Source organism: Vanellus vanellus, assembly GCF_965231255.1.
Source record: "Vanellus vanellus genome assembly, chromosome: 20".
NCBI classification, from domain to species: domain Eukaryota; kingdom Metazoa; phylum Chordata; class Aves; order Charadriiformes; family Charadriidae; genus Vanellus; species Vanellus vanellus.
The window spans coordinates 8,000,040-8,025,015 of NC_138925.1; the positions used below are offsets into that span (position 1 = coordinate 8,000,040).

At 39.6% G+C, this 24,976-nt stretch overlaps 1 protein-coding gene across 1 annotated transcript in view; it reads right to left on the reverse strand.

Annotated features, from left to right (window-relative positions):
- Positions 1-5,158: 5,158 nt before the first annotated feature.
- CFAP74 (cilia and flagella associated protein 74) overlaps positions 5,159-24,976 on the reverse strand; it is a gene marked incomplete at its 5' end in the record, with an annotated part of 47,436 nt that continues 27,618 nt past the window's right edge. The window contains 18 exons of the mRNA XM_082493522.1: positions 5,159-5,581; positions 6,440-6,574; positions 7,067-7,194; positions 7,977-8,115; positions 9,310-9,464; positions 10,012-10,141; positions 10,971-11,123; positions 11,378-11,497; positions 12,219-12,274; positions 12,659-12,768; positions 13,141-13,275; positions 14,549-14,703; positions 15,341-15,448; positions 16,032-16,308; positions 16,933-17,066; positions 18,388-18,561; positions 19,165-19,252; positions 22,330-22,458. Coding sequence (XP_082349648.1) covers positions 5,468-5,581; positions 6,440-6,574; positions 7,067-7,194; positions 7,977-8,115; positions 9,310-9,464; positions 10,012-10,141; positions 10,971-11,123; positions 11,378-11,497; positions 12,219-12,274; positions 12,659-12,768; positions 13,141-13,275; positions 14,549-14,703; positions 15,341-15,448; positions 16,032-16,308; positions 16,933-17,066; positions 18,388-18,561; positions 19,165-19,252; positions 22,330-22,458 — 2,440 coding nt within the window. The 3' untranslated portion in view covers positions 5,159-5,467. The remainder of the gene's footprint in view (positions 5,582-6,439; positions 6,575-7,066; positions 7,195-7,976; positions 8,116-9,309; positions 9,465-10,011; positions 10,142-10,970; positions 11,124-11,377; positions 11,498-12,218; positions 12,275-12,658; positions 12,769-13,140; positions 13,276-14,548; positions 14,704-15,340; positions 15,449-16,031; positions 16,309-16,932; positions 17,067-18,387; positions 18,562-19,164; positions 19,253-22,329; positions 22,459-24,976) is intronic.

The window sequence follows — 24,976 nt, forward strand, 5'->3', positions numbered from 1 at the left end:
CACCGCGGGCGCCTCTTCAAGGACGAGCGGCCTCCGAAAGGGGACACCCGCGCCGGGGGGGGGGCGGGCTCTCCCCCCCGCGCTCGGCAGCAGAATAAATCACCGCCTGTGATCAAGCGGGGGCCGTCACCGGGCCGGCCGTGCCCCTGCCCGGCCGCGGGGGCGAGCGCCGTGCCCCGCCGCCCCCGGCCCCTCCGCCCGCCGCTCCGCCGGCCGCCGCTGGGTTCGGAAGGGGATGCGAAGGGAGGCAGCGCGGAGGGAATCCCGCTCCCCGAGATCTCCCTGCGGTGACAGGAACCGCTGCTCGGTGCTGTTCTCAGAGAAGATAACCCACCAGGCATGCCAGCAGCAGAACAGGATGAGAGACTTTGAAGAAGTGAAAAAGGAATGAGCAATTAGGTATAAAAAATATTAGAAAGAAACAAATGTTTGGAAAAGAAGATAATTTCCCTGGTTAAAACAGTCATGTTAAAACACACGGGATGTGAATGAAAAGGTATTGACTGCTTTCTAAAGATCAGTTTGCTCCAAATTAAATTAACTATGATGTCCAACATTTCAAATGTAGAATTTCAATTAAAATATTTCCATCTTTTTTATGGTTATCTTTCATATCATTATCCTAAAGCCCTACTGTTTATATTCTTCAGTAGAAATTTCATGGAGAAGTGTTTCATTGCTGTGATTATACTGATCATTATAGCAATTCTGCCCATCTCTAAGTGAGCTTTCCTGCTCTTTGGGGTGAAGTCTAGCTGTTTTAATGGGATCATATGTATCCCATAGTGTTAAAAAGCTTCCCGATCCCTTTTAGCAGTTAGGACTTGCTACGAGTTACAGAAGTTTTACTGTCACCAGGGAAGAACAAAACATGACAAAGGTCAACTGTATCCACCATACAAATGAGCAAGGATTATTTCTGCTTCAAAGTAGAAGATGACTTAAAGGTCAGACACCTTTGAAGCACTAATATAGCAGAGGTCAGTTAGGGGGGGAAAAAAAAAAGTCAATACGAGATGACCAGGATTAGGGTCATGGTGATACATGACTCGATAAGCAACAAGAAGACGAGACATCTAGAGCTGAAAAGCAGGGGAGCTAATTAATGGATTATAAAGATTTCAACTGGAGAAAAAGGGAAAGAGCAACTAAAGGAATGGCGTTTTGAGGTCCCTGATATCCACAGAGATGTGTACGTGGGTGCATATATAAAAGCTTCTCCAGTAATGAGAATGGGACAAAATACAAGGTTGACTTCTTTTGGGCTTTTTTTTTTTTTTTTTTTTTTTTGAGATTTTAGTGCAACAGGAGAATATATTTGGACTTGGGTTGCCAGAGGTTTCTTCTATAAGCAGCGTGGATAAGCTCCAATACACTGCGGGCAATCATGCCATTGGGAGCAACAATGCATGCAATTGCTTGGAAGTACCGGATTCAACAGACCATTCTCCAGATGATATTCACTACTTTTGCTCCATAAGGCTCAAACAGTGTTTCAAGGCTCAGTAATGGCATGCGGCATGCTGACTGAAGTATTTCCCTGCAGGACTGCTCAGGGTCATGGGACCATTACTCATTTAGGAAAAGCTGCATTCATAAGTGTGAAGCAATGTCTGAAGTCACTGGATAAGCAGAACATGTATTAATAAGACGCATATGATACTAGTAGTTATTATCTCACTTCCTTTCTGCTTTAGAAAACATCTACCTTTTAAGGATTATAAAAGATCATACATGGATATTAATTGTTTTCTTACTAAACTAGGGCTGCATCAGAGCCAAGAAGTATACGTTTGCATTTAAATCCAAATCTGAAAGGGTTTGTGTCCAGTGATCCACAAATAATCACAGTTGCAAAACTCAGTCTGAAAGCATAATGTTCAGAAGTGCAGTCAGAGGAGCAGAAAACTTGAGCTTCTGGGAAACTTAGATATATTTCTGAGGCTACATTTTCTGTATTATCCTCACAATAAGGGCTCCATCCCTATTGGAGTCCTATAATACAGAAACAGAAACATCAGATGACATGTTTAGAATCTCCTGCCAACGTTAATATAAATGCGGTATGATTGTTGATAACCTGCTTTGGAAGCACAGTATTGAAGAGGATTTTTTGCTTCTTCCAGAGATCAGCTTGCATGAAGGCTAGAGCTGCTGTGCTGAGCTGCTTCTGGTAGTTGTGAACTTCACGTTAAGCCACACAAGTCGAATGCAATAAGTCTCAACTATGTCCTCAAGGAATTACCTACAAACCCACTATTTCTAGTTCAGCCTGGTGTGTCTAAATTCGCAGGACAATTGTTTCCAGTAGTCAGTCATCTCAGTCAATTTTCTGTTTTCTGTATTGGAGAAAGATCAAGAAGCTATTTTCATATACATTATACATAAGAATTGTTTAGGTAGGAGCATCCACATAGAATTCCTAAATTTTCGGTAGCCTGACAGTGTGCACCTCGGATCATTGCAAATTTGCATTGTGAAGATTCTAAAGAGGCTCAGCACCAATTAAAAATATAGCGAAAGTAACTATGTTAATGTAAATGAAATTCTATTAGTTATTTCTGGTTTAGAAGTCAGATCTATTATTGAACCCGTAGCTTGCTTGCTCGCTCAACATCCATTTGCATAAGCAAGAGGTTTTAGGCAAGGAAAAAGTCCCAGTGATGAAACAGCATACAACTGTCACAGGGTTTAGGCACTGAGTTTCCCGCTTTAGTCAGCTTAGTCAAAGAAACAAGCTCTGTCAGATGTCTAGTAAGGGAAACCTATCTATGCCACTCTTCTATAGATTGGTAAACTTAATTTAAATGCTAAATCAAGCCCAAGAATTGCAGCAAATATAACAGGATTAGTCGATTCTTTCTGGAAAGAATCCCACTGTTTTCTATCCCTTGGTGAAATGTGGTAATTCTCATTTGAATGACAGCGGGACATCCAAGAACTACATTTTGCAGAAGAAGTAACTGTGCTTTAACTTTTTAAGTTGTAGTTGTGTTGCAGATGAAGCAGCATAGTCTGCACGCCTGCGTTGTTTTACAGTTGATCTGCTTTCCCACACCAGACAATTTGTTTTTTCCTTTCACATCAGCTTGTGGCTCTCATTGCTCAAGCACTGCTTCATGCAAGAGCTGGGCTCATTGCACTAGGTATGCCGAAAGAACAAAGCCAATCAATCCAATCAGAAAGGAAAATCCAGTCCTGCAAGGATCAGCCGTTATGCCCCCAAGAAGTCAAATATGATTACTTTCAATGCCCAAGATAAAATAACAGGCTTTTCTCTCAGGAAAGAGAGTTCAGAATTCCATAAGCGTGTTACAGAATGTCAGCTGGTGTACTGCAAGCATAGTTTTCTTTATTTTCAGTACTCCAGAAATAGCAACCTATTCTTATTATCATGGTTCAACACTCCCCCTGGAGAGAACAAATACACATTTAGCTTTAAGCATGGGAACTCTGACCAGTGAAACCCAGAACCTTATGTTCACTTCAAGTCTGTGAAATTATTCATACGAGTTTTCAAGATCAAGTCTAAAGAATGCAGTTAAAAATGGGTTACACTCTTCGCTTACCTTTTAAGCTGTTCAGTACAGACAGGGACTTAAGCCAGTCAATGGCAGCTGCTCTTTATAACCAGGTTAACTTTCTGACTGCACTAATATAATGCTGCGTGCAAGCAACCTCTGCATTTGCAACATGATCACAAGCATTCTTGCAAGCAACCTCTGCATTTTTCAACGTGATTACAGTCTTTACATGTATTCTGTAATTTTTTAATCCTTTGGATGCTTTTTATAGCACCTGACCTCTATGAAGTGGAAGATTCCTAAAACAGAGGTGGTGTTTGCAGCACATTATATGGCTATGAGAGTCTGGAGACTAGTCTCAGCTATTACTTTTCTATTTCCAAGACTGAAATCCAAGGGATCCTCACATAATGGATGCCCCAAATTAACTGCCTGAAATAAACCTTCCCCTCCAATGTGCTGTGCCCTTCCTTGCTTTCCGAAAACTCCCCTATCATTAGGGAATTGTCGACTTAGCAGTACTATTTGCAACAGTGTCATTTTATGTAGCAGTATTTAATCTCCCTTTCCCTGCTGCAAGGGCTGTAAGAGAATCGGCACACAAACTTCATTGTCCTCAACTTCAACCCAACTGCCCCAGCTGTGCCAGCAGAGATGCTCCGTGCCTCTGTCACCGAGGCAGCGCTGTCTCGGGCTAGCACTGCCACCCCCCAGCACCTGCCTCCTCCCATGGGGACTCTTCATTGCTTCAGCATCTGTAGTGCTTTGGACTTAAGAGTTAACTAACTTCGCAGCCACTTCACCCGTTACTAAAGGAGAAGAGATCTGAAAGGATCAAACACACTGTCTATGGCAAAACAAAGAACCCCTCTTCATCAGTGACACAAGCTTCCTCTATAAAAGGGGGAAACTAGTTAAAATATTTCTTGTGACAATTGCTTTACTGCTTTTTCCTGCAGTTCAACTAACTTGACACATTTTACCTTATGGAAATTTATAGATAATCTATTTTCCTACTGCATAAACTAAATAAGCAATTTTAAGAGCTACACAGGGCCAACTGGCAATAAGCCTTTGGAGTGGTGGTGAGGGAATTTTGTCACAGACCTACTGTGATTCAAGAAAGAGCATCATATGCAATGAAAAAGACTATCCACATTTCTAGATTTCTGCTGACTTCCCAGTCCTTTCATTCTCCACAGTGTAGTCCCTCTGTACTTTTCTCTTCCCTGAACTAGCTACTGCTTCCTGGCAGAGTTATACCTGCAGGGCACTCCAGCTTCCCCAGTAGCAGGCAGAAATCCACTCTAGTCAGAATTCAGAGGAAAGCAAATAAAGAAATACAAAGTTCCTGGACAGCTGTGATCTAGGGCAAGTGTCTAACCATACCCTGCGATTCAGTGGAGAGCACGGTCACTATTTCCTCCTTGACCATGCGTCATCAGGAAGATTTCACGGAGTATTGTAAAAATGACTGCTCAAATGATTTAGAGGAGACTTGAATAAGAAGCTTTATTCCAGTCTTAAAAGGGCAAAAGTCAAGGATTTTCCAAATCCACTAAAATGCATCTGAAATTGGAAAGAGATACATTGTTTGAAACTCACCCATGTAGATGTAAAAAAAGATACTCCTGAGAGAATGCCCACCTTTGGAAAACACTGTGATTAACAGCAGATGTACCTACTTGGGCCCCTCATTAATTCTTTCTTCTACCACAAGGTTACTGTCATGGAGTCAGCTTGAAAATGAAACTAGTGGAACCAGAGTTTACATAGTTTTGTTGGGAAAAAAAGCAGAAATATTACATGTCACTTTCATTTCCGCTTCCCCACTCCCCTGACATATTTGCAACAATCTCAAAATCTTTCCATGTTTCAACCGAGATCCAAGGATTTCCCAGTAATACAAGCCTCCATCTTCCTTTCCATTCAGCTCGGTTCCCTCACTGAGGGGGAGCATATGCAGACACAACTTTTGCCATGAAGAGGATTCGGTAAGTTTCCGTAATGTCACCTTTTAAGGTCAGGAGGGCTGTCACAAGCAGAGGGTCATCAGCCTACAAAAAAATCCACACATAAAACCAACCTATTTTTTTTGTACAGAGAACAGATTAGTTGATCAAGTTCTAAACTACATATTTCACATCTCAGTTGTAAGACATACCAGATATACCTCTTCCCACTATGTTGGCACTTTTATATTTCCAGGCAATGCTCGTACTGCAGTACGTAAAGTAGCAATGACTAAGCACTCTATCTCCAGAGTGCTACAGATATTGTCACCACTTTACAACCATGACAACTGGGCATGCTGCAGTGAGGGTTGGGAAAGCAATGGATCCTGTTAGCCACCAGTTAGTGTTAAATCTTGTGTAACAACCAGTGGTTACCAAGAGGCATGATGTCAACCTCATACATCATGCCAGGAACTCTATTGCCTTTTTTCTGCACGTGATAGCAACAATCTTTTAATTTTGGAACAAGCTACTCATTCTGCCATCCCACACAGCTGACAACAAAAAGCAGGGGAGTAAATTCTTTCAGTCTCCATGAATGCCCAAGAAGATGAATCAGGAAGAGCAAAAACAGCCCTGCAGAGAAGTTAGGACAAAAAGGCAGAAGCAGCCAGAGAAACAGGGCTCAGAAAGCAGTTCATAAAGCAGAAAATGGAAAAGGCCCCACCGACCTCCAGGACTATAGCAAAGGAAAGGCAGCCTACAGCCATAAGAAATGTGAACACTGGAGCAGAATGATCTGTGTAAACTTAGTTATGTGTCAGCAGAACTCTCTGTGGGTTCTCCTGCACAGGGGACATTAAAAAACTCACTTCATTGTGATCGAAGCCGCACCTTTTAGTTAACAGCAGCACACGCTCCCAGTTTAAGCAGCAACGTGCTGTAGCAACTGCAACTCACCCGAAAGTCAGCAGGTGGCAGCCAAGAAACACTGATGCGTTTCACTTGCCCACGCTCAGTCGTTCCCTTCACAGGTTCAATAGTGAATCCCTTCTGCTGCAGGAGTGGCAGGCTGTCAAAACTGAACTCCACGTTCTACGAGAGACACACACAACGCACCCTCATTACAACCTCTTCTGCTCCTTCAAACAGTAAAGGCTGCCTTGCCCAGATGCTGTACGTGGGCCTACTGCTCGCCAAATTGCTTCTGCCCTTTGAAACTGCAAGTATCCACCTTGTTCATTGTGTCAAGTTGTCACAAAATACTATACTAAAATAATAGGATCGGACCTGTAGTTCAGTTCTGTGCTCAAACTTCTGTATTTCAGAATTAGGGAAGCAAACTGCTGAATTAATTTTGTTGCTGACTTAATATGATAATGCTAATTCCTCATATTAATCCCTGAAAAAGAATCCTTTCTTTTCGAACACTGATGCGTTTATAATGTAAAGTTTATCAGAAATCCTGAAAGCTGTATTTTTTAATTTATAGACCGAATTTTTGATAGAAAGAACTAGTAGCCATTTTTACACTCTCAGTATTCCTTACAGCATCTGACATAGAACTGCACTTTTTATTTTCCTCACCTTCTTAGACGCAAACTGAGCTGACTGTATAGATCCAACTTTCAGTTCTGTCACTGCTGGCGCTGGAGAACTCTCTCCCTCGATGTACTCCAGAATGAGGAGAATGGACTTCACTGGTTCTTGTAGCTCTAAACAAATAGGAATCAAGTTAACTTGCAGACAGTCAGAACTGAGTGATTATCAGCTTGGAACAAGCATAAATTACAGCAGGATGGTTCAAAACAAAGTGATGTTGTGGCAAATTCCTGAGTTGGCATAGATAAGGAGATCCTTCTTACAGAGTTAGTGAAGAATTAAGCAAAAGGAGGTTTGGCATAATTTGCAATTGATAAACAGTTAACAATTACAGTTTGCAAGTTTCATGCTTGTTTTCTAGCCCCATGGCACATACATTGTGTGCACTATATTCCTACTTGTGCATGATATGTGCTTGGGTTTATTCGTAGCTCAGGAGCTAGGAGTTGCTTACATACTGTCTCTGAACGCAGATCCTGTCCAAAGAAATTAAGGAAGGATAAATTCAAGCCTCTGAAAGTGTGTCTGTTTCATAACAGTACAATTGCGAGAGTCCAGGATACGTTATTATATATGAAATAATTTTATAAACATTTAATACAAGTCAGAGAAGCAAATACATCTTAATACTTTGTAGTAGTATTAAATGATAATTTTTTGCAAGGTAAGTTGCAAAGATAGATCGTCATTAACTGCATTAAAATGAAGAGAAAATCTTTCCTCAAGGGAAAGTTTTCTGCATTTTTTGTGTTATGGATAGAGGCTATACCAAAATGCTTATTTGTTCTGATTCTGGAAAAGTTAACTTCAATTTACATTTTCTTAAGGGATGAGGACCATGCCTCTGTCTCATCATTTACTGGTTTGTAATAAAGTGTAAGTGGTAGCACATCACCTCCTTTTAGTGCTTCCTGCGATGATGTAGGTAATGTTACGGCCAAGGACTCAACGGGCACATCTAGTGGAACTCCTCCTTCCACAAACATCGGGTGATCTCTTGCTGCACCCTTTAGGTGAATCACATGGGCTATTTCCTATACGACAAGAATGCTTCAAATGCAGGTTACAGCTTTAGTATCGATGTAATCGGAATACTGACAGAACAGCATCAGTTGCATAGAAATTATTACATCATCTGCCTATATAGATGCCAAGAGGCCCTGTACCCTAATGCAGGAATCCTGCATCCTCCCCTTGTCTTGTCCACTTGGGCACTTCTGTTTTAAACCACCTTTCACTCTTGGGCAACGTGCCTCAGGAGGGGACTGGACAAACTATTTATAGTAAAGCCACAATAAGAGGCAAAATTTATCTGCCGCCAAACTTGGCTAAAGTTTGTGAACTAGGACCAGTCGCCATTCATCTTCAGCTTACTCAGGTTTGCATTCTTAACCGCAATTCCAAAGATAATCTGGAGATACAACACTTGCAAGGAGAGAAATGGTACTTATTTGCTCACTACGAGTTTCTGCTCTGTGTTTGCAGTGCCTGCTGATGGTCATTAGTTGGCACTCTTCATTAACTTTTGGTCAGCCTCTTTTGGAACACAACATAAAGCCACCTGCTATGCTGCCAGCCTGTATATCCTGACTTGGGCTCCATCTAAGCTCAACTGCTGCTCTACAGATGGAAACCTCCTTCCTCACGCTGAGTGACTGCCGAAGCAGCTCCCTGGCCCTCAGCGCACCTGCCGTTTGCACTGGGCCAGCACAGCTCCTCTCCACTGCCATTAAATGCTACTTGCAGTGTGGCAGCAACCTAGCTTCCATCATCTCTCCTTTACACTGTGCGGACAGCTGGGCAGAAGACAGGACTGAATCCCAAGTCACTATAGTTATGAATTAATAATGGAATATCTACAACCTGAAAGAAAGTCAGTGGGCCCCAGACCTGCCATCTCCTGCCTACATCAGTTCATCTAATAAAGATATTTCTGCCTACAAATGCTGTCCACTAGATCATAGAATCATAGAATTATCTAGGTTGAAGGGACCTTTAAGATCATCAAGTCCAACCATCAACCTAACACTGCCAAAACCATCACTAAACCATGTCCCTCAGCACCATGTCTGCCCACCTGTTAAATACCTCCAGGGATGGCAACTCCACCAGTTCCCTGGGCAGAAATACAATTATCTGAAACTCCTACTAAGACCTATGCTGATAAAAATCACTGTAGGTCATATTTAGACTTTGATTTCATATTCCAGGTATCTTGATGGTCTCACCTTGCCAAAGAGCACAACCTTGAGACGGTCAGAATAGTACAGACTTTCATGATCAGGACTGAAAGTAACAGTAAAATCCTGACTGTTCCCAGCAGCAATTTCTCCTTCTGTTGGAAAGATGCTGAACACACTTAAGCCATTATAGTTTTGTGTTCCTGGTAAATAAAAATGAGGATATAAATAAGAAAGGAGGACAGCTCCATTTTACTTCTTCATATATTTTAAACCCAATTAATTTTTATTGGAACAGCAAATAAATAAGACCTGATACATGGTTTTGCAGCAAAACAGGGTGTTAGAAATACAAGATAAATACGTCTATCAGTTTAATACATTAATCTCTAGAGGGACCAAAGAAGCATCACCAAACCCTTCCTATATTCTAACATGTGTTTTTACAGAGATGGACATCCCTAAATATAACCTTTAACATGCAATTATGGTGTGGGTTTATTTAGATTCAAACACTCGCATCTCCTTACTTGTGGATATTTGCTCAGGCTGCATAAATTTACAGCTACCTGTATTGAAAGAATTAGTACAGCTCCTACTGGGGAAACAAAATTATGTCTTTAATTTCAGTGATGTGATGCCCCAGGTTTTGACAGTTGTGTAGATCTAACAGGACAAAGTAATGCTGCTTTATACTTCGTAAATCTTTAACAAAAGCAAAAGAAAGAGTAAAGGAAAAAACAAATTTACCAACAAACTCTGTTCTTCGCAAAGAGGATGTAATAAAGGATGGAATTCTCTGCTGATCTTTGTCCCTTGTTGATGAAAGAGAATCTAGTCGTATGGCGTATGGTAGGGTCAGTGTGGAAGTGTTCTGCATCTGATGACATTAATTTACACAACAGCATTTTCATTAAGAAAATTGATTCTCAGGCCTGTAGGATCCATATTTTGTGAACTGGCTGAATTTATTTTGCTGCATTACTGCACAACTGTGTACTCAGATGCCACCGAAAGCACACGTTATTGGTACCCATAATGAGTCCTGTCAACCTCCACCCCCCAACAACAGGGACCAGACTCCTTCTAAGAGTCTTGGCAGCAAGTAACGTAGTTTGGTTATTGACATACTTAGAGAAAAACTAAGAGGAGAAAACTTATGCCTAGATCTTGGCCTGTTTCTGAGTCTGTGGGAATTTGCAGTACATGAATGAGTGAATGGGTTAAACTTCCCTAGCCTGTACCATGGCAGACCCTCATGGGCTCTTTGTAGGACCAGTTTTGCATTTCATCCATGTGCCTCTGTCACTGCTTTGTGTGGACACAGAGCAGCCTCAATTGTGACAGCAATAATGGACACAGTAAAGAAAGAGGGCAAATATTTCTAACGCTGCTAAAAGCCAAGCCATTTCTGACTTCACATCTCTGCATACTGGCTAGATATATGGAGAAGATCACACAGATCATTTCTCTTTTTCTTTTATAGTAGGTACTGGATCTCTATTTTCTTTTGTATAGCCTGCAGGCAGGTCAGAAGCAGCTAACAAGATCCTCCTCACACAGCTTTGTTACCTTTGGCCCGAAACTGTCTCAGTGTCAATCACTCAGCCAGACGTGCTTCTAAAGCCATGTTCTTTTGTCTACAGAACTCCTCCTCCTCTTTACAAAAATTGCTGATATGCTTTCTGGTTCAGCATAGAGGGATTTACCTTGAATGTGGAAGTGACCTTCTCTCTGGCTACAACATATCCCATATTGAGCACTTCTCCCACAGAGCAAACAATTGATGGCATCGCCCCATGACCAGTGATACTTAGGGTTAGATTGGTCTTTGCCGTCCGGATGTCCAGCATTTCAAAAAACTGCCAAGAGGATGTCTGTGTTAGCACATTTGCTGAAGGAAAACATCCCCCACCCCTCCCACAAATGGGCCATTACTGCCGAACTTCCGGATTTAGTGCATAGACAAAGATCCAATGTTGGGAAGGACTATGCACAAGCAACAAAGTTTTTCTTATTATTATACAGCCTCACTCCGGTCAGTAATATGTGTATATTACACAGCCCGTTACATCTTTCCTCTCTGTCCCCCATGACTGTTGTATCTCTTACTCACCCGTTTATTCTCATTTGGACAAAAACAGATGATGAGGGTTTTATTTTCACCTGGCTCAAGCATTCCAACTGGTCTGACCAACAGGAAGGGACCATTGGGATTCAGAACTGAGAATCCAAGCTAAAATAGTGCAACTCAAGGAAAAACGTTTATAAACAAAGACAGGGGAAAAAGATATAAGAACAGATTCTAATTATTGTTCAAACCAAAGATGTATAAACTGTCTATAAGCTTTTTCAGAGATCAATAACTAAGAAAAAAAAGAACTAATCCAATTATTTTTTTCCACAAAATTCAACTGCCAGATTCCTTTCCAGTTAATAAGATCTCTATGGAACTCCATTTTCAGATTTTGCCTGGAACGGGTCGTTAACACCCTAAGATCCGAGACATGCCTTCTCCTATATTATCCCACACAGCTTAACCCAGAAAAGCCAGTGTAGGAGCCTCTTCTTACTAGGTGTTCAGAAATTCAGAGAGGCATTATGCAAAAATGAGTTGTTGGTTCTGTTTCACACGTACGTCACACTGTACTGAAACCAGCTTTGTCATCAGTACCTTATACTCTTCAGACAGCAGTTAAGTGCTTTTTAAGTTTGGCTCCATGCAGATTTATTTCCCGTTAAAAGGGTGGAATGGAATTAGCTTTCCAGTAGGTCACCTAGGCTCATCCAATATATCCTTCACATCACCTCCTGACTCACTCCGAAAGCTGTGTATTAAGTCTGAAACCTGCTACCTCCTACTTGCTTTAGTGTCAAACAGTTCCTCCTACAGATAAAAAGTCAAATTAAACAGAAGCTGAATAGCAGATTAACTTACATGTTCCAAACAAGGATACTTCCAGCTTCTCTGGGGAGATATTTTGTATTGCAACTCGCTTCATCCTTCTGTGCCCTGACAGGAATGAAAACATTTCCAAAAGTGCTGATGCTCACTCACACACTACCATTCCTCCTTTTTACTTGTGCCTCTACCTGGCCCGAACATTCATTCAATTTCTATGGCTAATACATTAGTCAAAGCTCACCAAAATACTTTCAAGTTTGGAGAGTCACTTGTAGAGCTCCTGATTCCATGTTTTGGGATCAGGTCTGCTTTTTATATGCCTCAGCTGGCCATACAGGCTCCTAATTTTTCACCTAAGTACCTATTACAGGGCTAATTCCTACCTTGACTTCTGAAAATCAGCTAAACAATGTAAAAGAAAGTGCAAAACTATGCTCAGCAGAAATTAATGTCAGACAGAAAAAAGTCAATACTTGAATTCAAATTTCCTACCTACTGCAACATCACCAAAATTTACGGTGTTTTTTCCATTATCCGAAGTGATCACAACAGATGGTGCTACAGCTGGACAGTGCAACTCCAAATACAAGGTGTTGTAAGGGCTGGAGAGACAGTAAAAGGATCTTTGCTCTTGGATCATACAGAAACAGAAATCTGTTCTTATTCTATTCATATCATAGGATATAACTAAATTGATATTACAAAACAATAAACAATTTATGGTGGCTGAAGTTTTTGTGTATGCCTAAAGCAGAAAGATCATTTACATCTGGATTAAATTTTTTATACAATTATTCTTTAAGCTGATTTGAGATTCATGTGTTTGATTCTTATCCAACTAGTGGGTTGCTGAGTTTCTTCCACTGACCTATGAAGTAATTAAGATAAGAAAAGAAATTTCCTCCCCAAATGAATATATTAACATGCTCAAATTTCTGAACTACCATGAATTGCAAATATTTAATTGCAAATACCTGCAGCTTAAGTTTTCAGAGCCTTTCTTTTCATCGATATGTCCACTTGCAACAAAGCACGGTACGATGTATTTTTCAAACCTCCCACTGAAACTCCTCATCAGGAAAGCCTGGGCTGCCATATAAGCATCAGAACTAAAAAACCCAGGAAAAAGAATCACCTCAGTACGTGAGAGAGCGAAAAAAAAAATCAAATCAAATAAATACCTACTGAGCTATTTGTGTTTACTGTTTCTTAGTCATACACTCAAAATTGAACATAACAGTGAAACTAAGCAACTGTCTTGATGCACAGTAAGGGACCCACCCTACTAAGTGGTTTGCTTTGCTCACCAAAAGGGAATAAAAATTATAAACCCAGATAATAGATGTTACACTAAAGATTGCAAAATCCTCAATACGATTTCCTTCTGTCGAATACATGAAGTATCCCAGTGTCTTCCAGTACTTCCACATCATTTCAATTATATGTAAATACACATGATCCCATTTCTGTAACGCAATATGCCAAGCAATACTTGATAACGGTAGTTTTAAAATAGAAATTTTATTTTTATGAGCTGGACTGGAAGTATTTAAAAATTATAATTAATGGATTGCAATGAACATGGGATTTTACTCAAAAATATCTAACATCCAGTACAGCCAAATGCCTGGTATTTAAGCATGTATTTACTTCCAAACACTTCTAAATTCCTCAGCTTAGGCAGAAGTGTGGTTCTAAAAAGTTGAATTATATCCTAAGCAAGGGACATTGAGCATCGGGTTTTGCAGCCAAGTATCCAAATTTCTGGACAGCACAAATTATTAATATTAATTCTCACTGAGGTACACATATTGTAAAATGACTATTTAAATGCACAGTTTACAGCATCATTACATTTCCAGGACTGAAGATGACCATGACTAATATGAGGGAAAAAATGACCATGACTAATATGAGAGAAAAAAAAAAAAACAAAGTAATTAAGCCAAACCCATGGATATGGGTCATCAAATGGTTTCCACCTGGGCTGAATGTATCCTGCTCTGTTAGACCTATTCTGAAAAGGTACATTAGCAGTAGTTTCTTTTGGTAATTAAGTTCAGCTTTCTAGTTACCCTTTAAAATAATACTCTTGTTGGTTCAGCCAAATTTACCCATACAGCCATATCTCATGCTTTCTGATATATTCTTTGAAGTCTTCAATCCCTCTGATGCATAAAGGGATTCTTTGCCTTACATGAGAGGGTACAGCTGTGTGGCTTAAAAGCAGTACTAATTTTGGAAACAGCCTTTGCAACATAGCTAAAGCTATTTCTTCTCTACAGTTTGCTTTCTTGCCTACCTATAGGTTTTAGTAGATTTATTCAACCATTTATAAACAGAATGTCCTCTATGTAGTGCAAGATGCTTTTGCTGACTTACTCGGGGTTTAACTCTTCGGATTTTGGTTGGTCAGAACTACATACAGAAGTCAGGTATTTACTGCCTCCGTCCCTTACAAGCTGTCTGGAAGACTGCTGTCTGCTCATGGGCATGCTCGATTTCTTTCCCTCTCTCTTTTCATCTCTCTTCCTTTTCTGCAAATACACACAGGGAGACATTATGCACAGAGGGTGATCACTGGTAACCAAACCAAGACATCAGTTTCCAAATTCACAGTCCCTGGCCCACGGATACAGAACCTGAGAGGTGACAGGTTGCACAAAACAATGTAACAGCAGTAGGATTATGGTAACAAGCCACAGACACAGTTGTTTTAACATACATTTCTAATAATGTAAAATTAAGTTGAAATTGACATATTTTACCCCATCTTAAAAAAAGAGTTCCTCTATTGGACTGTCTCTCTCATGGGACTTTTACCTATTTGTCTCATAATTAGAGACAACCATAGGTGCTCACATAAATTAACTGACCTGCAAGAAGTGTAGAAACTGGTTTGTTTTTATTTTTCAGGCATACTTTTGCAAGAAAATCCTCTAGGAATTCTATCAAAATTGTTAGCGTGAAATTAAGTAATCATTCAGTGAACAGACTACACATGATGTGCAACAGTACAGTCATACTCTTGTCCTTTACAGGCAGGTCTGGCATGGAACATGAGTTTAGCCTTCATTAATATGCAAATAATTTTATGATAAAAATACCATCCAGAGAAACAAATATCTGGAAGTAACAGAACAACAGCATGTGATAGTTCTTAGCATTCCTTACTTGTATTTCTGCCCCTGCCGCAGCTGCTCTGCAAAGCCTCCGAACTGCCTCTTCTCTGATTAGCTGATCTGACAGTGTTGGTCTGAAGGACACTTGAATCAAGCTTTTCTGGGAGAGTGAGAGCGTACACAAGAATGAGAATCAAAATTCAGCCCTCATACATGTGCTATACCTACAAAGCTCAATAAGAGCATATACATGTCAGCAAAAAACGGTTCATTAATTAATTAAAATTAACTTGGCAGTGCTAGGTTAATGGTTGGACTTGATGATCTTAAAGGTCCCTTCCAACCAAAACGATTCTATGATTCTAAATAAAATACATTTTTTTTCCAAGTGAATAAGAAGATCCTAAGCATAAGGTCACTTGCAGCTTTTTTGGAAGTCCACTGTGTTGCAGTGGGCTGGTTTTACACGACCAGTATTTTTGATATTTAAACATTCTTCAAATACATCATAATGACAACAGTGGGGAAAGAACATTCAGGGTGAAAGCTCCCATAAAGCATTAGCCAGATTAGATGATTAACCTCTCATGTCCAATTTGAAACATTATTTCAAACAATGCAAAATACTCCAGCTATTCTAATAGTAATTTACATTTTGAGCTTCATTTACAAATGACAACATTTGTAGGGATGTAGACGCTCAAAAGATTTGGCAGAACACTTGATGTTTAAAGTGAATTTACCTTCCCAGGCAACACAGTTCCAACAGAAGGTGTAATTGTCACTGGACAGTCTTCTGGCACACGGAATTCAAAGGAAGTGGGTCCAACAGGGGCAACTTCCCCTTTGCCAATTCTTGGGGCGGCATGAGTAAAGTGGTTGACACTCACATGGGAATTCATCACATACAGTGTTGCTGCGGACACACCGTTTAAAGCTGTTGCAGCAAACCGAACTAAGGAATGAGACAATTCAAGAGGTGGGTGGACTCCAACTGCTTTGCATGACAGCTTGAATTGTCTAAAAATAAACACATGATAAATTGTCTCAGCATAAAATAGTCTCTTAATCAGCCCGGAAAATAGGGAACTAATCCTGTAGTCCCTATTTAAGCAGAATTTCAAGCTTGCAATGGGAATTTTGCCTGAAGATGAACAATAATACTATCTATTTTTAATGCACAATTGGCTAGAGTCCCTACTTGAATTCTTCCTCTGTGAACTTCTGGAAATACATCCCGTCAAATCAAAGTTTATGCCATCATTATTTTAGTAGCATTAGCTTAATGTATGAAGCATTTTTACCAAAAAGAGTCCTTCAATAATTCTGCTGAAAAAGCAAGCAGAACATCGCAGGTTAAGACAACCTGGGCCAAACTTGCAGCTTGGATATGTCACAAGGATAAGTTTCAGGTGGGATAGGAAAAGTCATCTCAGTAAAGACAGACATGTAAATGAAGAATGAAACTAACAGGTACTGAGCAACTCTTGACAACTGGAGAATTCCTACCTGCCTCCCATTTTTATCCTAGCCACACATCTTCAAAGGAGGGAGGGATTTCATTTCTGAACTAGCTTAATAGTGGAAATCCAGTGTGATTTAGACTTCTAGATTACCTACTACTCCATCAGTTTCTTAACGTACCTATTAATCTCCGACTTGCAGGTTAGTTCAAAGCTGTACTCTTTTGCCTTGTTAGCTTTAAAGATTATGTCCAATGTCAGGCTTTCAAGGGGAAGAAGAATTCCAAGTCCATCATTGGGTTGAATTTCAACAAACTTAAAAATGGTAGGATTAGAAATTATCGTTATTAAAATAAGAAATTATTAGTTAAATTATCAAATTATTAATAAATTAAAACAAGACATTACTGGCAAGATAAGAAAATTTTGTTGTACAAATATCAGGAAAACAAACCTTCTAGTGAGAAGCTTTCACGTGAGTTAGTGACTAGTGTCTGACTGATGTGCAGATTTCTAATCTCAAAGTAACTTGAAAGGCATTAAATCCACTAACTCAGACTTCAGTAGAATCTATTCACCAGCTTCTTACCATCTATGGTAATCACCTTTCTCTAATGATGTTTATATACTCTTCAGAGAAAACTGTATGAAATATGATAAAAATCTCAACAGTTCCTCCTGTATCTTTGAAGAGCTGATTCCTGTGTGATGTGCAGATACCACAGTGACAAGTACCAGTTTAATATCTACAAACTTGTATTGGTTTGTGTTTGAGTTGATGATTAGTCAAGAATGTCTCGCCATAACATTTTAAGCTAATCACATACTGTGAAGTAAAGCTTTAACGAAGCTGAAGATGCCAATTTCTTTGAGCTAACTCCTTGATTTTAATCCCTAAACCAGCAGAGAAAGAGAGAATACCTAATTAAATGTCAGGTTCCTCTAGCTCAATTCCAATATGCCAAACCATTTCACACTGCGATCATCATGCCATTATGAAGCTTGAACAGCTAACTTTTTGCAAAAAAATATAAAAATTCAGTAGACCTAGCCCACACAAAACTGGCAGATCCTGTGATTAATTTAGCTTCCACGTCAACTTACAGTCAGTCAGAAAATACCTAGGCATGGTTCAGGAAACGATTCCCAATAAACAGTTTGGACATGGCCATCCTGCTTTCAAGACAAAGTGTTTAGGCTTTTGGATAAAAATTGTGCGATATTGCTCAGCCTCAAGGCCAAAGCTACATCCCTAAGCCTGCTTTAGTTAGTAGCATAATCGACCCACGAGGCTGAAAGGAATGTGCAGCAGGTATTCCGCTAGTAGATTTCTTGGTGTAAAAAACAGATATTCTAATAGGATAAAGTTAGCCTAATAACATTATGTAGGTGAGAATGGTAAAATCTCCTCAAGATGTTTACACTGCTTGGAAAATGCTTAGGGTAAAATAAGATGAAATTTACACAAACTGGTACCAGAACTAATCTCAATGTTTGTACAGTGCTTCAGGCAGAAGTATCTCTATGGGTTTGCAAGAAACAGTCATGATTTATTTATACGCACATTGAAACATATTTTCATAATAATTAGATATATTTTGATACTAGAAGAGGTGTGGGGGGGATAACTACATACCTCTGGAAGTCCCACGAATCCAAACTCCTGTGGCAAGATGGATTTGTTTGTTAGTTTGACATTTGCCCGCACAGCTTCATAGATTGTGCAGTATCCAAAATTGATTTGTGCTGGACTGATTTCCAAATCTGAAGTAGTAACAATTGCGTGGACAATAAAATTAACTTTTTTAGCCTGAAACAAATGCAAGAGCACAGGATAAACCCCTCCATCCGTAGCATTGTAAGGACAGGATTTAAGTGAAACATCATCCAAAACAATAACTGTATAAAAGTTATTCTACTCCATTCCTTGACATTAACATATGTAAATGTAACATATCTAAAACTTCAGCCTCATTGTTCTCCAAAAACAGGCAATAGAAAACATCTCTGATATGCAAAATTAAGAAAAAATATAATAGCTATTAATTCCATATGCTAGAACAGAATCACACCTGCATTTCCAGGAAATGTAAACTCCTAAGAATATGCTACATCTGCAGTAGAGATCAGAATAAAACAATTGCGCAATGATTTCTGATAACTCTCTGGTACAAAATAAACTACTAGGGAATAGATGAGCACTAACGAGAAAGGATTTAACTTTCTATATTGTAAACATGCTGACAAGAAGAAACTACCAAATCTGTATTATCACTTTAAGCACCTTTTACTATTATCACAGGACTTCAACTAGTAAAGAATAATTTCAGATTAGGTATCATTAAGTGAACATTCACTAAAATAATTTACATCTATTGTCAGTCTCATAACCAGCATGATAGAAATCACTAACCTTATCCACAATCAGTATTGTCACTGGAACTTCCAGAATTCCTGTCTCTTCATTAAAATAGCTCCCTGCATCTTCAGGAAGAGTGCGCCTAAAAATCAAAACATACATTCAGTTTCATAAAAATATTTTGACTATTTTCTAGCTAAGTGGAATAATAAACTTCACATGGACATATTTCTGAACAAAAAGAAAAAAATCAAGCCTGTTACTTAAGGTCTAAAAGTTTTATTATTTACAGCTTTTAATCTTAACACACTATTTGTGCTCAAATAGGAGTATTTACAGACATAGTTAAGCATCATCTCCAATGCTTCACTGAAGTGAAGTCTAACTAAAATCTTGTATGCAAGAGATATGCAAGTATTGGGGAAAACGGTGGAAGAAAATGCCAATTGAGAATTAGTGACCCATGGAGTTCCACCTTCTGACCAAGAAAAAGAAGATGCAGTCAGATCAGAAATCTTATGGACTTGTCACAGATTTCCTATACAATGGCATAATGGCATATCTCCAGACAATCTGCTCTGAGCAGGTGCACACGGATTGCAAGCATGTCTAGCAATGACATTAGAATAATTTGCCTTATACATTAATGTTGGATTTTTTTTTTTAAAGACACGGGAGTTTAGGGAGTTACTCACAGAGGTCTGCATCTATTTATCCTGTTTAAATGACTGGATGGTGTTTTAAAAGTTCTGAAAAATTTAAAGCTTACTTTATAATAAGAATATAAACCTTCCACACCTTTGCTGCAACCACAGCACACAACCAGCCTAACCCAGGCTATCCTTTCCCTTTGACATTGACGTTAGTGTCTGAGGCAGAACCAACTGTATCCCAAAGCAGAGACGTAAAGAATGCGAAACAAACTTAGAGACCAATAGTGTCTGATTATATACCAGATTAGTAATTTATAAGAAATATGCATTTTTCTGTAGCTGAAGCATCTCGCTACCATACGCTCAATTTCAGAGCTGGAAGCCAAGCCAATACAAAAGCTCTAGCATTTTTAGCTCTGCTGGTCTATTTATAGCATCTTACAGCATCCGAGTGAATCGCTTCCTGTTCTGAGGTCTCCACAGCGATAATGTTCCTACTACTACTACTGGAATTACATGCAATTTTTTAATGTATTGTTAAAGAATGGTTAATGAATAAATAGCACCCACTCAGTCACCATGGTGATCTGAAATCTTGCTAGCTCTTATTTTGCAAGTCTGAAATGTGATTTTAGAAGGTGATGTTCAAAGGTATTGCTAACTTGTTTCAAGATAGGAACTGGAGTTAAACACAAGGTAGGAATAAAGTATCAGCATCGCCTTTGTCACAGGACATTAGAATAGCAGAAGAAATTAATCTATTACAAAACAATCCAGAGGGAAAAATACTGTAACTGTACATACACAGCGATGGACTCTAAATTAGCTGTTATGGCTTGGGGAAAAGATACTGAAATCCTTCATCTAGTTCTCTGAAAATGGCATTTCCATGCTTAAAAGCAATTAAAGAGAAGCATGAAAGACAAATAAGGTTTAGACTGCCAGCATCTGCGGGGCTAGTTCCAAATGCAGAAAAACTAAAAGATGTGATATTTGGGAATTCTGAAAGTCAGCAGATCAGAGAACCTGCCTTCAAATAGGCAGAAAATGTCTGCTTCAAACGCCCAGAAAGTTATGAGTAGTGTAAGATCTGACCATGCATTTCAGCATGCACAGAATACTCGGGAGAACTTCCCAAGCCTTCAGGCATCTATCCGTTCACTTCGTATTGCTGAATGAGTGTTTCTTTTTACTTTTGAGTTACCTTTACTATAAGTATTCTGGTAATATAGCTTAGCATACTAAATCAATGAGGTGGCATTTGCAGAGACGTGTCACTAGCTCAGTACCTCACATCACCGTGTAGCAAGCTCATCTTTCTGTCACTCACGCACTTCCCCCGTGCGGTAGGTCGTTTAAAACTGATCTGTATGCTGAAACAGCCAGATACTTTTTTCGTGTGTCAGAAAAGCCTTAATCTCATCAAACCTCCTTTCTGAAGCTCCCCTATTTTTCAAAGGAAGATTAATGTTCTAAATCCAAGCTATGCTACCATCCACTCAGTAAGCGTAACACTGCTTTACCGCATCTGAAGTTTAGGAACTGAAATATGTCATAATAATGGTTACTGTTGTTGTAATCTGATAGGATTTGAGGTGTCGGAAGAACTATAAATACTTTCAGTTCTTTGACTCCTAACCTAGTGAAAAGGTCAAAATCAGTGATTTGACTCTCAATTTAGGATCCAGAGATGCTGAGCACACCACTGAAAATCCAGATATACTTACAGCAATAGGACTAGATAACCTGTATGAAAAACGCAGCAGGTTTGCAGCAGCCATCAATGGAGAAGCTGCTGAAGTATTTGGCTGTACACCAAAATTAAGATCTATATCATTTAATTTGTATTTGAAAAGAAATGTCCTACTAGATTCTTTAGGATGGCAATGATGAGGTAAATAAAATTAACTGTGGTCAATAGGAACTATTGAATTTTAAATTTTTAAAAACTGGAATTCTTTATTTCTTTTAAGTGAGTTATGTTTGTATAGGTAGAGGTGTCATGAAAGGGAGAAGAGAAACTTGCTGGGATAAGGCTTTTAGCATCTTAGATGATGTTATATAAAACGCCACATGACATTCAAGATCAATACATTCATATTTTGGAGAAAAATGTACATGGGTGGGAGAGATATGAACAGGAAGCCCAACCATTCTTACCTTAATTAGCAAGCACAGGACTTCTTGTCCAGAAATTATTTAATCAGTGATCCATGAAGTAGCCACCTGGCCCAGACAGCTTCTCTCTTGTATAAGAATAGCTCCCCCACAGAAACGGGGGCAGCCTACCAGGAATGCAACTGCTAAGATTTTCACACTACTGCTGTCACCGCAGGAAAAGCATTTCCTCACAGGTATGGGATCCAAGTTAATTTCCTCCTTGAGCATCTGGCAGCTTTTATGGGGGAGAGAGGGGGGAGACAGGACTGCATTGACACCAGCACTGTGCCGTCCAGCCTGCTACAGCGTGAAGGAAGAAAAACACTTTGACCTGCTCAGGTTTTCCACTGATAGTCTCCTACAGATACGGCCTTAAATACTGCAAAGATTAATGTTGTTAGGTTACCTGGGCAGAAACTTCAACTGCACGCTGAAGGATGACTGAGCTTGAATGTAACCCGTTCTTGGAAGCAGCTCCATGTGCTTACTCAATTCTTTGCAGACTTCAAACTTCAAACGCAGCGAGGCTTTTGCTCTGCAAACAGATCAGATGTGCTCAGGTGGCTTTGAGGCTACCTGTACTGCCACCTCAGCAACATTTGCTCTGGGAGTCTGATCCCCTCTGGACCGCCCTCCCCTCTCCCCGATCCCCATCTCTACTCTGCATTACGATTGTAACTGTTCCAAGCTTCCTTTGAAAACAATAGGCATGGTAAGACTGCTACAGCAAAATCACAAAGTTGTATTGTCTTTTAAGATAAGCATAGAAAACAAGATTTCGGACGTACTGTAAGTAAACCCAGCTGTATTTCAAGCAAAAGCTGATGGGAACATAATTATCAAAGTGCAGCACAGGGGTCAGGTCAGGGGAAAGTCAAAGCCAAATTATTGTGAAATATCAGCTAATTCTATGCTCCTAACATACATTCCCACTAACTGAATCAATAGCAATCAGTCACTTAATGTTTGAGGCACCTAATTGGTCCTAGCTGCAGCACAGAACCCACTCAAGATGGAAAAGGAGTAATCTTCTTGTAATGCTGGATCCGGGTTACGTACCAATTGGTGGTGGGTAAGATGCAACTAATAAAAACCTATTTTTCTGTCTGAGAAATGGGAAAATGAAGACCAGCAACCCCTAGGTGGGGCCAAGGATACCTAGATGCTGCTTAAGTGGCTCACAAGCACTTGAATGTCCCAGCCTGTAGTCAGAAGAATCAAAAGAATAAACCTGAAAGAGCATAATACACCTAAAACATCAACATGTACTCAGTTTGTGAATTCCATTCATCCTCATTATCATCATAATTATCCAAAACCTTCAATACCAAAAGTTAAGCCTCTGCAGGCAGAAAAAACCCTCAAACGCACGCGTGTGTAGTGTGTCTTATGCCACAAATGTACTAAGCGTGCCACTGCTTGGGTTTTTCTCCCCAAAACCATGGTGATGTCTTTTAAATAATGTGAATTCACAGATCTCTTGTAACATCTCCTCTAACAGCAGAGATTCTACAGGGCTAAAAGTCATAGGGTTCCTCTGCTAAAACTTGTGACCAATTTGCTCAGTGAATAACATATTGGAAGCCAGGCAACATCTCCCTGCTGACTGAGTTCTGGCCATGCTATAATACAGCGATAGCCACAAACCATATTCTGCTTTGGAATTTTATACCTATGTGCAAAATTGCCAAGAAATTTACAAATATTTCAGCTTGTCATTTTCCTTCTCTTGGACTATTTTACAAGCTGTCGGTCCAGATGGTCTACTCTAAATCAACAGCTAGAGCATGTGGTACTGGGAGCCTGGAATGATTTCTGACTGTTGACAATCTAAGAGAAATATATACTACTTCACTAAATCAGTGCAGATTATAACCTGCCAAACAAATTACTTTGCAAAGCGATTTATATTGAACAAGATTCTGATAAGACACTTTCATCCTTTACGCTGCTTATTTATGCTTCCCGATTACCATATTCTATGTGACCAGAAAAAAAACCCAAACCAAAACCCCAAACCCAAACCAAAACCAGTATTAACTAACATTTTGCAATTCTAGAGAGCTTGCTGGGGCGCTTAGGTGCCAGAGCTAACTAAGTTGAAAACTTGATCTTCTACTTAAGCTACAGACTACAATGTCATAGATTGCAACCGCAATAAGATACAGGCAAGTTCTTTCTGCTCTGCTTCTCTCAGAGGTTTGTGTGTACTGGTGGTGAACGAAAGGCTATTCTAACACATCATCTCCCTCAGGTCTGGGACAGACTTTGCCTCAAAAATCTAAAGAATTCTCTTGATACTAATTGGGTTTTTTTGTTGTTTTTGGTTTTGTTTTTTTTTTCCCCTATAATTGGTTAGGGACTGGAGCAAAAATATGTAAGGCTATTGCTGAATAGCGGGATTATTTAAGTATCTAATTAACATTTAATTAAAGAATGTGTGTTCTACAAGTTATGCTAATAAGATTTCACATCTACTGGATCTGAACTTGAGTTCTCACTAGCTAAGGCATTTCTGCGGTTGTCAGATCAGCAGCCTTTCCAGCTGGGCTGGGGCAACCTCACCTTTGGTCACTACCAGCAGTAGTTCACCGACAGCACTGTTGTAACTCTTTAGCTGATACAACAGCTTTAGGTGTGAAGTGTGTAACAAACTATTATCTTTGTACGTTGACAGCAGTTTGGACGCTTCTTTGCTAGCCTGATAATTGCCCTTGGCTCTGGATCCTTGGTACATAGTTCCAGACCACAGACTTTAGCAGCAAGACTCCCTTTCCCCCGTTTTTCATGATTGCAATTAAAATACAGCTACTTGCTAGTCTAACCTAAGAAATTGTTCTTGGCTGATAGTAATTTATAGCTATTTTCAGCCGTTTAAATTCATTCTGTTCAAGAAGTGGTTTGACATGTACCATTAACAATGAGGAATCCTCTTTCTGATACACACTATAGAAAAATTTCAATAGTTACCAGAGGAAGCAACTTCTCAGGCACCACACCTAACTGATGGATGAAGTCTAGCTACTTTTGCAGGATAAAAAGTTGAGACATGA